General features: G+C 41.2%; 1 protein-coding gene across 1 annotated transcript; it reads left to right on the forward strand.

Moving 5' to 3' along the window:
* The first annotated feature begins 332 nt into the window (after window positions 1-332).
* LOC143347269 (peripherin-2) lies at window positions 333-13,622 on the forward strand. Its single transcript, XM_076776328.1, has 6 exons — window positions 333-604; window positions 1,883-2,019; window positions 5,391-5,547; window positions 9,240-9,468; window positions 11,619-11,768; window positions 13,554-13,622. The coding sequence occupies exons 1-6, from the start codon at window positions 333-335 to the stop codon at window positions 13,620-13,622; spliced, it is 1,014 nt and encodes a 337-aa protein (XP_076632443.1).
* The last annotated feature ends 520 nt before the right edge of the window (window positions 13,623-14,142 follow it).

The raw sequence follows: 14,142 nt of genomic DNA on the forward strand, positions 1-14,142 counted from the left end.
TAGCGAGGAACAAACCGTCCGGTCGACGCGCGGCAGAATTCTAAACGAATTACGCGAGACCGGACGAATCAATTGGCCATGGGCGATGGCAAAGTCGCGGGGGTGGTATAATGACGCATAAATAATTTATTATTTCGCCTTTTTATGCTGTGGAAGGAAAATTAAGAGCGTTTCGTTCCGTATCCGTTGACGTAGACTTCCTTAAAAAAGGGAGCGAAATTTAAAGTTTCCTCATAAAAATTTATTGACCACTGATTCCCTACATCTGTTGTTCTTTCGATAGGTTGGGTACTGGAATTCGACGGGGAAAGGACAACATTGAGGGATTGAAAATGGCGTTTGGCGACATCAGGTTCACGTGGAGTCAAAGAAAACGTCTTCATCGGTGCTTGATCCTCACCATCGCGATGAACGGTTTCATCGGTTTCGCTCTATTCTGCCTGGGGATGTTTTCGTCGTTTGCGTTGGCTGGGAAATTAAGATTCGAGGAGAGGAACCTGTTCGAGATGGCGCTCAGAACACTCACGCTGTACGGCCTCTACATTTTCGTTCACAATCTGCTGGGCGCAAAGCTGTGCTACAATTACTTTCATTATGCCGAAGGGTAATGTAAAAAACGAACCTGCAGCGAATGTTTACGATGAGAATAACAATGTTAAATAGATATTATTACACACCGTGTTACTATAATGTAAAAGGGATGATTCTTCGCGTGACTTAATGTCTAAAATGAAGATGTACTAATTTTGTAATGAAGCGTTACATCGTTAATACTGATAAGACAATACGAGGGTCGTTCGATAAGTAATAAGACAAATTTAGAGAAGGTAGTAAAAATGAAAATGCAAGGAAAAGATCGGAAGACAATGCAGGTGGCGAAAGAATCTGAAAAATTTTTATGGGAAGAAAAGAACGAAGATTAACTTCTATAATTAGACGTGTACGCGGTTATTGTCCATAAAAATTAAGAAAGCGTGCAAGCAAACTAGAAGGAAAGAATTTTAATTAGCGCAAGTGTTGAAAAGAGACGAAGGAACTTGAGTGCAAGAGGACGCGGAAGCAGGCAAGAAAATCTTGGAGCAAAGAGAATCCAGAGAAGAAGGAAAAGTATAGAGGAAAAGTTGTACAACAAATACTGGGAGAATATTTTCTTTTAAAGATTGAATTCTGAGGATGATTTCAATTAAATATTCCTGAAATTGATCGAAAGATAACATGAGCAGAAATAGGGGCCAATTATTTGTTTAAAACTTTAAAAATCCGAATAAACGACATTTGGGAGACGTAGAGACAAGTATAGAGAGGAAATAGAGATACCGGAAGTTGGACTTTGCTGTATCCTCGATCGAACTGTATAAAGGGGTTGAGAATTAAACCTCCGCGGTGTGTTTTTCTTAATTTCACCGATCGCGGATACGAATTGGAAACCGGCTGGAAGGCCAATCGATTTGTCAGAATTTTCAAGTAATTCCGGCGCGTCCGATACTCCGTGGCCGAGGTTCATTTGTTTTAATTACCTTTCCTCGTTAACGTATCTTTGCGGTTTAGCTCGCGGCCGGAGATTTTCGCACCCTCTCGGTTACGGGGCTCGATACACAGGGTCTGGGAAATTGGAAGGATGCTGAAATTAGTATGGCGGGGGGTTTTAAATTAGGCCCGTCGGGTTAAAAATGAACCCGTGAAAATGAAGGCGATCGTTCTTCGGCTACAAAACGTACCGAAAATCGTAAATCGACTGATCTGTGCGTGATTTTTACTTTAACTTTATCAGAAATCAATCCCCGAACGATTAAAAAATAGACCTGTGCTCGTTCTACTCGACCGATACGGTTTTTACGTGGTTTGTTTTAAATTTTTTGTTTTAAGTGTTTGGTTTTTTCAGACGCTGGACGAATTTGAGATTGTTCGTGTGGACGATTGTGGGACTGTTCGTGGTATGCGTGGGATGCTTCATGGCCAGCATTTGCGCTTCGACTGCGGAGCATTTGGCGCTTGAAATTCGGGAGTCTCTTCAGGAAGGTAGTATCGAAAATACTCAAACACAGTGTATTTTCGAAATGATACGATCGGAAAAAAATCTACATGAATAAATAGGTCAAGAATGTGGAGTGCCATTTTTCCGTTCAAAGCTTCATTTCCAAATAAATCAATGTTGACGATTCATACGCTCAAACCTTTTTTTAGTAATATAAAAATGGTTGAAAATTGCTTCCGTTTTTTCTGGAAATATTATTGTTCGTATTTACGTAAACGAAACGAAAACTAAAATTTTGGGCTTTGAGCCTGCAGCAGGGAGCGGTAAACTAGCATGATTTTTAAATGAATTTCACAGAACATTCACGAAATTGCTGTTTGAACATCCATATAGCGGCATTAATCTAATCCAGCCATGACCTTTCGTTTGCGCGCTGTCGTGGATTAATGTCAATATATAATACTGTCAAACTCCGTGGAAAAATATTTTCGAACGTAATATGTCGTTACAAATCAATTTTTTTCGATAAATATTTACAGTTCATTTTAATGGTGCAAAACACTAACTTTAACGTGTCACTAAATTCCCAAAAAATTTATTTGAATGATATCATATTCTATCTGCCTCTTTTAATGATGTTTAAAATTGCATGAAGAGCTGACCACACAAATATTATTTGAAACTTGATGTATTTTGTATAACTTGCTTAGTATACAAAATTGAATTATACGTACCATCAGTCGAAAGACACCCTGTACATAGACAGTTGATAGTTCGTTATTTAGTGAACAGTACACTATCAGAAACCATTATCTACCCCTTCGTGGTATAAATCAAAAATTGAGAGATTAATGACTATAGAAAGTGCTTATATTGGGAACATGAACGAGCCTCGGAAACTCTCGTCAAAGATTTCAAAAGCAATTCCATACCTTTGATACATCAATTGATTAATTCCACTTTAAAATTTAAAGTAATTAATTAATGTATCGATGGCATTGTAACGAGCATTTCTATAACACAGTCGTATTTACAATAGAAAAGCTTTTATGGCCATTAATCTCTTAATCTGTTTTGAACGAAATTAATAGTAATAAAGCAATGCAATTTCAAAATTTTCATGCCAAAGGGACAATCGTATTAATCTTATTCGATAAGTCGATTACGTTACTATGTTATTCTATTTTTGGTAAAATTTTTTTTTTTTTTTAGTAAAATTTACGAATAAAATATTGCACATTAGTCTTATTGGATATCGCGATACGATTCCACCCTCGTAGAATTACTTTAGCCGTCCCGAAACGTTTCGAAAGCGAATCATTCTATAATTATAGGACCGAAAATGCATTAATTATTCTTCCTCGAGACCGAGGCTGGTCGCATAAATATTCCATTGCGTATCGTTTAATTCTCCCTCCGACGGGGACGCTCATTGATCGGAATCGCGTCCAGCAACGTTATCATCGAGAGATCATCAGGGTACATTTGCGTATCGGAGGACAGAGGACGCGAAAGCATCGGGCCGGAGTTTATCGTGAGCAAACGTTTCGAATTTCGCAGAGAATCCAGTCGTGCCGTATCTATTCATTAAGTAGGTAGACACCAAACGAGATTTCCATCAGTAATTTCCACGGTGGTGGGATTGGGAGGGGAGAGTGGTGCATACAGGTTCGACCGCCGATTTGCATATTATGCCGGGACACTATTTCGCGGCGTGCCGTTTTCACCATCTGTCTGCCATAGAGACGATACCTCGATTCGAATGTATAACGAAAACGTTACTTGAACGCCGCGTTATCGCGTTTCACGCGAAACTGCACAGCCGCGGTCGTTCCGATCGAATTTGCAGCGAAACCTCCGTAAGTGTCGCGGCACGGTTGGACCGCGCGACACTTACGGAGCGGAGGTACTGGAATTTGATCTCTCTCGTCTTCTCTTAAAATTTAATTCGCTGGAACTATATTTATATTATAAAAAGAGCAAATCTCTCAGAATCGAAAAATTTAAATTTAAAGCGTGTGAGCTTTCGCAAACGAGGGAGAAGTATCAATTTATCAATAAGTCTGCTTTGTCGTGAAACGTGAAACCCCCATCGAAATACGCACGGAATGTTTCGCATTAACGTATGACTTTCCGATATTTTATATCCCCATCAGAAATTCATCAACGTAGGAGGCCGAAATTCCCCGACAAACGGGGCGAAATTGAAATTTTCGTTCCGGCGGTCGAAATCGCGGGCTATCCGTCGAATTAATTAAAAAGCCGCCGTCGAAATAATTAAATATCGATCGGACCGATTAAAGGTTCACGCCGCGCTGGTCCGTTTCAATTTTTTCCGCTGTTCCGAACGAATAGAGGAAAAATCTTTTACATATCGTCCGGCAACTAGTAAACGTCGAAGAAAAATCGAAACGAAACAGTGTTTCAGAATTTTTCCCCCCCGCAACAACAAAATTAAGAAATAACTTTCAAATAACTATGTTTATACTATATTTTGGGTACTGATTTGAAATTAACATTAGATAAACGACGAAGTGTTTGTTCGTTTAGAATGAAATGAAATTACAACTCGCAAAGCAGCTTGAAGAGTTGTCTGTGCACGCAAATCTTCAAGAGTCTCTGCGCTCTGTAATCACTGCTCTCTGTTTTCTCCCCCTGTCACACTCTCCGGTACTTAAAATTTTGACGTACTGAAAAACTTTGACCCTAAAGCTTCCTTCGATGCCCCGAGACCTTTGCACGTTGAGAAATACACACGCGTGCGCGACGACATACGCACGCGTTCCTTGAGCGCATAATTAGTCGCAGGTCACATCGGAAACTGGAACTCGTTTGCCCCGAGACACTCGTCGAAGTCCAACGCCGTACAAGTAGCCGTTAAAAAAGGAACATAATTTAGACTTCGGACAGCCTGACGTATCCGTAAAAACGAGCGTGACTCTTGGATTTTACGCTCCTTCGTCGCTCGACGAGAAACACTTCAGGTCTTCCCTTTCAAAAGCTGCAGTTTCGAGCAAATTTCGAACGCTGAAAGAGATACCCTCGACTTAATGGAGAATTAGCAACGCGCAATTAACCTTGACTCGGCTAATCCCGGGGGGGGGGAGGGCGGTGGGGGCACGACGAGCTTGAATAAATGCTACGTTGAGGATTATTCTGTTTCGAAATAATAATTATCTATTATTATGCTGGGAATAAAACGGAGCCTCGGACCAGTCGCGTGTCGCACAATCAGAAAAACGAATTTTTTCAGTGAAACCATTCGTGGATAAATATAAACGTGCTAATCAAGTAGTCTGCGCCAAAATTAAATCGAAATTTAGAATTAATCGAGTGCACCCTTTCGTGTAAATGTATTTTATATTACTGTCTTTTGTTTGTTTATATTACTGTCTGTGTATGTTATGTTAAGCAGGTATGAAAAGATACTACACCGACGTGACGTGGAAACGGCGAATAGACAACATGCAAGTTCGCATGCGTTGCTGCGGGATAGATTCCTCCGACGATTGGCACAAGACTTACTGGCTGAAACGGGACCTTCTTGTGCTGGATTCCCCGGATATCTTGAAGTAATTATCAGTTAATTATTCGGGAACAATCGAGCCTCGATATCGGGGCGCGCATCGACGTTGACGTCGTAAAATCCATACCCCGTCCGCGTTTATCGCCCCATTATCTTTCCACCTGATTTCCATGACAATGCACAGACCCGATGTTCACTCGTGAACCTTCACTTTCCACTCCTAATTTAATACTAATAATACCCCTCTGTTGCCCCAAGATTCTACATAAGGCGAAACGAAATTATACAAGTCGAGTGGAGAAAAGTTAAAAAATAAATAAAAGTGAGAGACGATGTAGATTAATACCAATTTGCCCGCGTCCTGTACTTACAATTAGTTCTGAAGAAAGACCCAACAGGAGTGCGCCAAAACGTTGAATTATTTAGTCAAAGCCAATTAAAATATCTATTATTCGCGCGTTGGATCAATCACGCGATCCAACAACTGATTTAACACCGGACGAACCGAATCATTTTTCTCGGATCACTATCGTGGACGCTTTTACAAGTTCCCAGGTACACGTGCAATAATAATTACACGCAATATTTCTCAGAACCCTGTCCGCCGTCACTCGAGAACGAATTTTCGCGGAACTTTAATGGAAACACAGAAAGTATGCCAGGATTTTAATTACAACTATGTGTATCCCTGTCGCGCGACCGCACCGAACGAAGCAGAAACGAAATTTTAACGGTCGGCGAGACGGGGCGGCACACGAGTTACAGCGTTTTAAAGCGGTCTCCACGGTTTTCCAAAGCGGTTGATACGCGTAAGGGGACGGCGTGCAACCACCCTCTTACAGTTCGCCCAATCTCAAAGGAGACTCGCCACGGAAACAGGGGGGAGGGTTAAAACGGCACAACTGCATCCCTGTTTCTCCCTTTCGGAATTCCTGTCCCGACATTCCGCGTAGTTTCCCGCGATGCTTCCGAAAAGAACGTCTCAGAGTCTTGCACGAACATGCTATGTACGTTTCTCACGCGTAAGGATAAATATTTTTTAATTAACGATTCGTGGTACCAATATTTTAAACTTCGTTCCCACATCACTCTGGGTTCCCTCCGCTTTCGATCTGTTTCTTCTGACTTATACTTCGGGACTATATCACGCGTGCTTTTACCTGAGCCACCCCGTGGAACGCCCACCTGGAAGTGTTCTCCATTTGGCTCGTATTCGCCAGGGGAGACAGTAAAATGTTGCTGGCGATGTTTTTTTGGGCAGCTTTTGCTCGTTGTGTTTGGAAGGTTTACGTTCCTACTACCACGCGAGCTGTTGACAACAGAATAAAGTAAATAGAATGTTTGTTTGTTCATTTATTTTACGGAAGGAATCTTCGGTAAATTGATAACGTATAACGAATGAAGCGAAATGAGAGATACGGTATGTGGGAACATAATAATAAATCATGATGGCGATTTTCGTTTAAGATACAATTTCAGATAACGTGCGTTTTAGTGACAGTGACGGTTCCGAAAATAACACGGTATTATCGTGGTATAAGTTAGCGTTTATACAACGCACGGTGTATATCAGCATTGAATAACTGATATACAAGTTTCTGGCTAAAACGTTAAATTTGTTGTAAATGAAAAATAATATTAACCCTTTTTAATCCACTCGACATTTTTTCAAGTCTGAACCAAAGAGATATCATACGCTTGAAAATTACAAAATACGACGACAGTGTAAATAAAAAGAAGCGTTGGGAGCTGCTGGTAACAAAATTGAAATATAATTTGGAGTGCAACTTAACTTCGCGATATCTCAAACGTTTCCTCTTCACAGTATTTTTAAGTTATTTGTTAATTATTTTTTATTCTTTAAACTGCTTCGAATTCTTTTTTATAGAGTTGATATTAACGTTAAAGCACGTTCGACGCTTGGTAGCTGTGATACGTGGCAGAGGATGTTCGACGAAATAATTTATTTTGTTTCGATCAGGTCACACCTGCATAGTGTACTTATGCAGCAGTAATTGACTAATAGTTAGGTTTCCCTAGGCTGATATATGCGTACATTATGTTCCGGAGGTAATACGTTCAATAATAAAGGGTTAATAGCGCGTTCTGAACAGAAGCCTTTGTGTCGTGGCTGGTAATTCGTAGGTAGAACAGTGGGTTATCGATTTCTCGTTATGTTAATTGCAGAATTATACCTCAGAGTGGATCGATCCCTATATCCTCGACGTCACAACTATTCACGAGTGTCAACCGCCGCGGTTGACCACATAAAATCAACACTAATAACATAATACGTATAGAACACCTATAATAGAAATCACATGGCACAATGGAATTCAATGATTCGAATCCTCGTCCATATAATTAATAATCAGACGTTCCCCGATTCAAAGCAGACGTTTGTAAATAATTGCCGAAAGAAGGGCAATAATATTTCACTTTTAAAGAGGAGAAGAAACTTAAGGAAAAAGAGCACAATGGCGCCCGTTGGAGACCTCATTAACCACATTGATTAGCCCATTTTTCTAACCACGTTAAAATTCCTAGATCCCATCCAAATTTCTTTTAACGTTTCAACGGATTCACTTATCCTTTTCGCGGTTAATAATTCCAAGCAATAATTTCCACCGCGAACCGCAGATCGATCCGGTCATAGATCGATGCACGAGCGTTTAATTACCAGACACGGGGCAAGTCCTGCGGTTTGGGGTGTCCCTTTTCATTCGAAAACTTCACCCACTCGAAAGCCACGGGCTGAGAAAGCCACGGCGGGCAGACGGACACGCGACACGACCCGCAGCTCATTCCGGACTTCGCGGACATGTTCGCGGACAAGTTCGAATTAGCAAGTTCAACAACTTACGGAATGCCGATTGGTCGGTGGCGACGGTCCTCGTCGTCGCCTGGTGCTTGGAAACGGAGGAATTGGGTCGGGGGGTTGAAAGCAAGAACCGAAAGGCGCTCTTCGCGTTCGACGAAATTCCAGCCGGCGAACTCTGACCCGTGAGTTCCGACAGGGAAGAAAAAATGGTAGAAATTGACGGTTCGTCGACGAATTTAATTTTCAAGAATAGGTGAGTTTCGATAGAACAATTCCAACCCGTTGCGTTATTTCGTTTTACGGCTACGAGAGAAAACAGAATGACTGTTTCGGAGCGGAAGCTTTTACAGTAGAACTTTTTGCGACCCGACGACGGGGGATGATTGGACAGCGTGTCTCGTAGCGTATGGTTTTACCGTGTAAGTCGAAACTTTTTGCACTCGATAAAATATGGGAAGCCACGAATTCCGAGTAAATACGGAGTTAATTTTAGATAGCGGACGACGAAGTCGGATTTACCTTCAGAGGTCTAATCGACCCGAAGAAGTCGTGCCTGGCACCGACAATTTTTTTCGTGCTTCGAAACGTATTATTGCGCGTAACGAGTTCCACGTAGTTTGTCTGAGAACATTTGCTTAAAATAAAATGCTCGAGAAGGTTCCCTGGTTAACTGATATTAGTACCCCAAGGCTGGGGGGAACGAGAATAAGCGTATAACTTAATCCCCGAAAGCTGTGAGCTCATTTTTCCTAAGTGACCCTTTCGCAGATAACCATCTAGGAACCAACATCCCTGGAAACGTTTCCGTGGGAGTCGTCGGGTTGTAGCTATTCTTCGTAACGACGGCAGACGAAGGAACGAGCGAACACGACGGAACGTGAGAATGCGATCCGAGACACGTAGGAATCTTGTTTCAGGTACGCCGAGTTGGACGGTCGCGTGACGCCGCCAGTGGTGCCGTGGAGTTGCTGTCGAACCGACACAAAGGGTCCCTGCTATCACGATCCCCTTCAGCTGCCAAATCCTGAACAGAATTCCACTTACGAAACCCTGAACGCTCGGGGCTGTCTCGTCGTCATGAAGACCACATTGAACGGAACACTCTACTCCGCCGCGGTGCTGGCCGTATTTCTGTTTGTGTTACAGGTAAATCAATAATAACGCACGCAAACAATCGCGAGAACGGATCGGGGAATATCGAGGACAACGGAGATTCGTTACGCGAATTTTTCGCGAAACTCGTTACCACGATTTTAGCGCGCTTCTATTTAAAAAACACTTCTCGATCAGATTTCCTCGATAATTTGATGTTAAAAGGACTGTAGCCCGTCAAAAACTCGATTTTTTGTGCATTTTCTTAAAGGATATAGTCCTAGAAATATGTGTGTAAAAGCATGTCACTTAACTCCTAAAATTAACGAAGGTATACGTAATGCTTGGTCGAGTCATACCTGTTTAAACGGTCTACATAGATTCATTTTTCTCGAAACTATATTTTCTGAATTAGCTTCCATGATGTCTCAAGGTCTATGAAGTCAAAATCATTATTCTTTTTATTTTTTTTCTAGCCTGCTAAAGTTAAAAACAAGGAAAATATCGATATTTCAACTTCAAAATGCTGCCAGTTTTTTAATTATCAATTTGTTTCTTTACTTCTAGTAGCAACTATTTTTTTCATTTTTTTATTTTAGACAAACAGAACGGCTGGAATCATGCAAGCCATTAGAACACTTTTACGGAACGCGACTGCATACGAAGCTCTGTACTGCCACCAATTTTGACTATTTCTCGTTGTAAAAATTTGTGAATATTACCGAAAGACCAATAAATATATATGCTAAACCTCGATGTAAGAACTTACATAGTGTCTTTATAAAAAAATACCCAAGAACGCGTGTTACGATATATGTAGTAAATATCCAAGTAAACATCTTTTTTTCGCACTCTATTTTGTTCTATACAATCATTTTAAAACAAAAATATCGTTGTATTCCCTTAAAGGGTACACCCAAATTCTTTGTTAGATGTTAAAAACAACAATTATTTCCATGATTATTTGAATACAGTTTATGACAGAGCAGGGTTCTCCAATAGGAAGGTCCCGATTCCTAAAGCGAGAGGGGAATAAAAGATTTCGAACTTTGGGATATTTTTATGTTTCGAAAATCTTCGTTGAACAATATAATGGATAGTTAACTCTCCCTTCGCAATATTTGTAACGTTCGTCGACCGAGTTTCCTGCGGATTTAAAATAAATAACCGTGCAACGACAGAAGCTCGTACTGATTCGCGCCGATACTCGGAACAGTCCCGGATTATCAGATTCATTCGACATTATTGATTGCCTTGGGCGCGATGATACCGGGCGTCATCGAAACTGCAGCACGCGTAATATTTTAACGCAAATGGCCGCTTTTCACGCCAAATTTCCGGCCGGCCGATTCAATAACTCACACTTAGCCTTCCGATCAGGAGCGACAAAAGCGTCGATTCGTTTAACAGGCCGGATAAATTACGCGCCGGGTGAATAACATTCGTCGAACGCGGGCGGGAAAAATCTTTTTTCGACGTTCTTTCGAATTTTCGCCTCTCTCGTCCTGGTCCTGGGATCGAGCGCAAAAATGGGTCCCCCGGGTGGACAAAACGGTCCAACGGGCGGGAAGGCTCGCGTGCCCGAAGCTCGTTTCGCCTCTCTGATTTAATTCCGTTTCCACCATTCTTCGCCCGAGCCCGTCCTTGATGTCATTAAGCCGGCAAATAGTCGCGGTTAATTAAGCCCACCGCGTTCCCATCCACTCCTAAGTTTTTCCTTTATCGGACGATAAATTAATCCGTTTAATTCGGGCCCACCCAGCCGCCGCTTCGCAGCGTTGCCCGCCGCCATCGCGAACCGTCTTCGAACAAAAACTGTTGAGAGAAGGATCGTCGTTTCTCGACGATAATCTCGAACTTTTGGTTATCTGAGCAGTCGGTCGATAAACAGCCTTAATTGGGACTGAGATTATTTTTGGGAAACAAACGAAAGAAGGGCGCTAGCCCCTGCGACCGAAGGCCTCGTGACGGAAAGGTAACGGTGGCTCGTCGTAAAGACGAAAAACACTGTTTTACGAGTGGAAACGTCCTGAATGGTAGATGGCGGGAGGAGAGGGGGGACAGAGAAAAAATTGCAACGCAGAGTAACGGCTGGGAAACGAGCGACTGGGGCGTGGAAGGGTGGGTTTCTAGTCACTGGCGGCGTTATTCGCACGATCGCGTGTACGTGGCGTCACGTATGAGGAAACTGCAAAATGTTCCAGGTCGGCGTGACCGTGCTGTCGAGGCTCGACTTTACTGCCGCGAGAAATGCAGTCGCGCTCGGGAATCGGTGGCGAGGATCCCCCGGCTGGCTCTACGGTCGTCTAGATTTTGGGCACTCCAGCGGACCTAATCTCTGCCAGATCGATCGAGTGAGTGCTCCATCCAAAGAAAATTCATTATCTGCGATCCGAAATTCCCACAAATTCACGATAATTGCGAGTAACTTTTTAGAAATTTATTTTGAGTTTTTACTTAATGTTCCTTCAGATATTTCCATAGTGAAATAAATGTATCCGGGAAAGCTTTTTACCCAGTTTTTCACGCGTTTTGTAATGATTTTATTTACCCTGAGAAATTTAGTGGAAATCTGTGGATGAAACAAATACAAAGATTAATGTTTACAATCCAGTGAGTCAGACGGAGACCAACAAATATAAACAACTTTTCCGAGTACCATCTCAATCATATAAAACACGTTACAAGTTGTTGGCTATTACTTTATTTCTGGAGGTGTGAATGGTTGGTTATGAGTACAATGTATAATGAATACTGCTCTATATTTAGATGTTGTCTGTACAAAGGTAAGGATACGACTGACTCATACGGTGTGTAATGATCTGCCACGGTATACTAATTATGTACGAAGAATGGCGTTTGGTGCTTCCTTTTTCCAATACAACTGCTAATTAAAGGGATTTAAAAAGGGAAAGTACGGCGATTCGGACGCAAAATCTGAATAAACCAGCGCTCCAGGTACTTTTCGATCTAAATTGTCAGAGTAGGATTACGTTCGTAATTTTTGGGAAGATTTGGCGAGGAGTATTAGCCCGAAGAAGGTTGGGAAACGTAAGTCTAGACAGTTTCATCTTACCTGAGTTGTTCCATGGCAAGGTTTTCACTCGAGAGTCGCTAATTCTCAAACCGTACACGTGTAACCAGAAGCTCGTCTGCAGGTGAAAAGAGTTAAAGGGAAAGCAACGGTAACTTCTCCAACAACTTCGCAAGAAATATTTGCAGAATGAAGTTTGCGCCTCTCTCGGAATAACACTTCGTCCAAGTAGCGCCGCGTCGGGCTTTATTTGTTTAACGTTCTAATTTCTCCCAGTCAGAATAAAAGCGACGGTCGAAAAGAAAAGGAAACGTTCCGCGGACTTTCATTGGACTGCTTGCGGCGTGATGAAGGAAAATTTAAAAACTTCGCAGGAACCGAGTGTTGCTTCCTGTGTTTCCTGGACCGCGTTTCGTCGGTTAACGCCGTGATTCGTAACGAAAAGAATTTTTTTTTTAATTATTAGGCACGAAAAGATTTTCCAGGTTCAAAACCGTGAAATTAAATACACGAGACTAACATTTAATATACTCGTTAAATGGACAAAATATTTGGTATATTCGACCGAAATACTTGGTCATTTTCGGAATACTAAGTATTTGTTTAAGTATCAAGTTTGGAAATAGATGTATTGCTTTTAAAGAACGTATTACATGTTTCATTATTCTAAAAATGGCCAGATTTTCAGATGAAAACGTTCAATATTTTGTTTATACAACGAGGATACAAAATTTTATTGCTCGAATAACCGCTGGCGCATTTTCACTATTTCCTTATTGGGAATAAAGCTTTCATTTAAATCAATAACATCGAATATAGTCGTGACGAGCTTTTATATTTAATGTTTTCGGCCAACTGTTCGTGGTTACTTTCACAACTTTCAATATAGGATAATCTGGAGGAAGAAACAAAATATACAAATAAAGTATACATTTAAATTTAATCCTTATCGGAATAAATATTTTGCTACCTAACAAATCTTTTTACATCGACTCTTTTGAACTAATGATCGTATACGTATACGTACGAAACAGAGAAACATTTTCCACCGATTTTCTCAGGATAAATATTTTCTATTTCTGAACCATGTATATTCTTTCCGTAGAAATACAGCGGACGGGGCGATTCGATGATCGACCTCAGGCCACTTGTTTATTCCAGCGACACAGATTGAAACCACGGATACCGATCCTCTGTGTACTAACAACGAGCCAGACATAACTCAAACAATCATATTAATACTCATCTTAATACTATACTTGGTGGTTCTGAAGGAACCTCGTTTTCAGAAGGGTAGTCCAAGAACTTAAAAATTGAAAAACGAATTCAAACTTTGTGGAGATATAGTTCCAGTAATATTAACCACACAATTATTTAATATCCCGACAATAAAATAGTCTTAGGAATGAAAACACCTTCTCAAAGAAATTGTGAGTTTTCATATTGTCACGAGTATCTGGGAAATCGTAAAAAATATTTCATGAATGTTGATGCTCCGATAGAATATAGAATTTTGAATCGAATAAACATCAGCAATGAGTTTCTTGGTTATTTATTATTGTAATAAAATTTTGCTCGTCTCTGGTATGGATCTCTGGATGGTCGATCGTAAAAATCGCCGACGACGATGGGCGTCGCGGAACGTTTCTCGAGGCTTTTATCGAAATGAAAAGCCATCCGAGCGGCGCGTGTAA

The sequence above is a fragment of the Colletes latitarsis genome, chromosome 10 (assembly GCF_051014445.1).
Source record: "Colletes latitarsis isolate SP2378_abdomen chromosome 10, iyColLati1, whole genome shotgun sequence".
NCBI classification, from domain to species: Eukaryota; Metazoa; Arthropoda; class Insecta; order Hymenoptera; family Colletidae; genus Colletes; species Colletes latitarsis.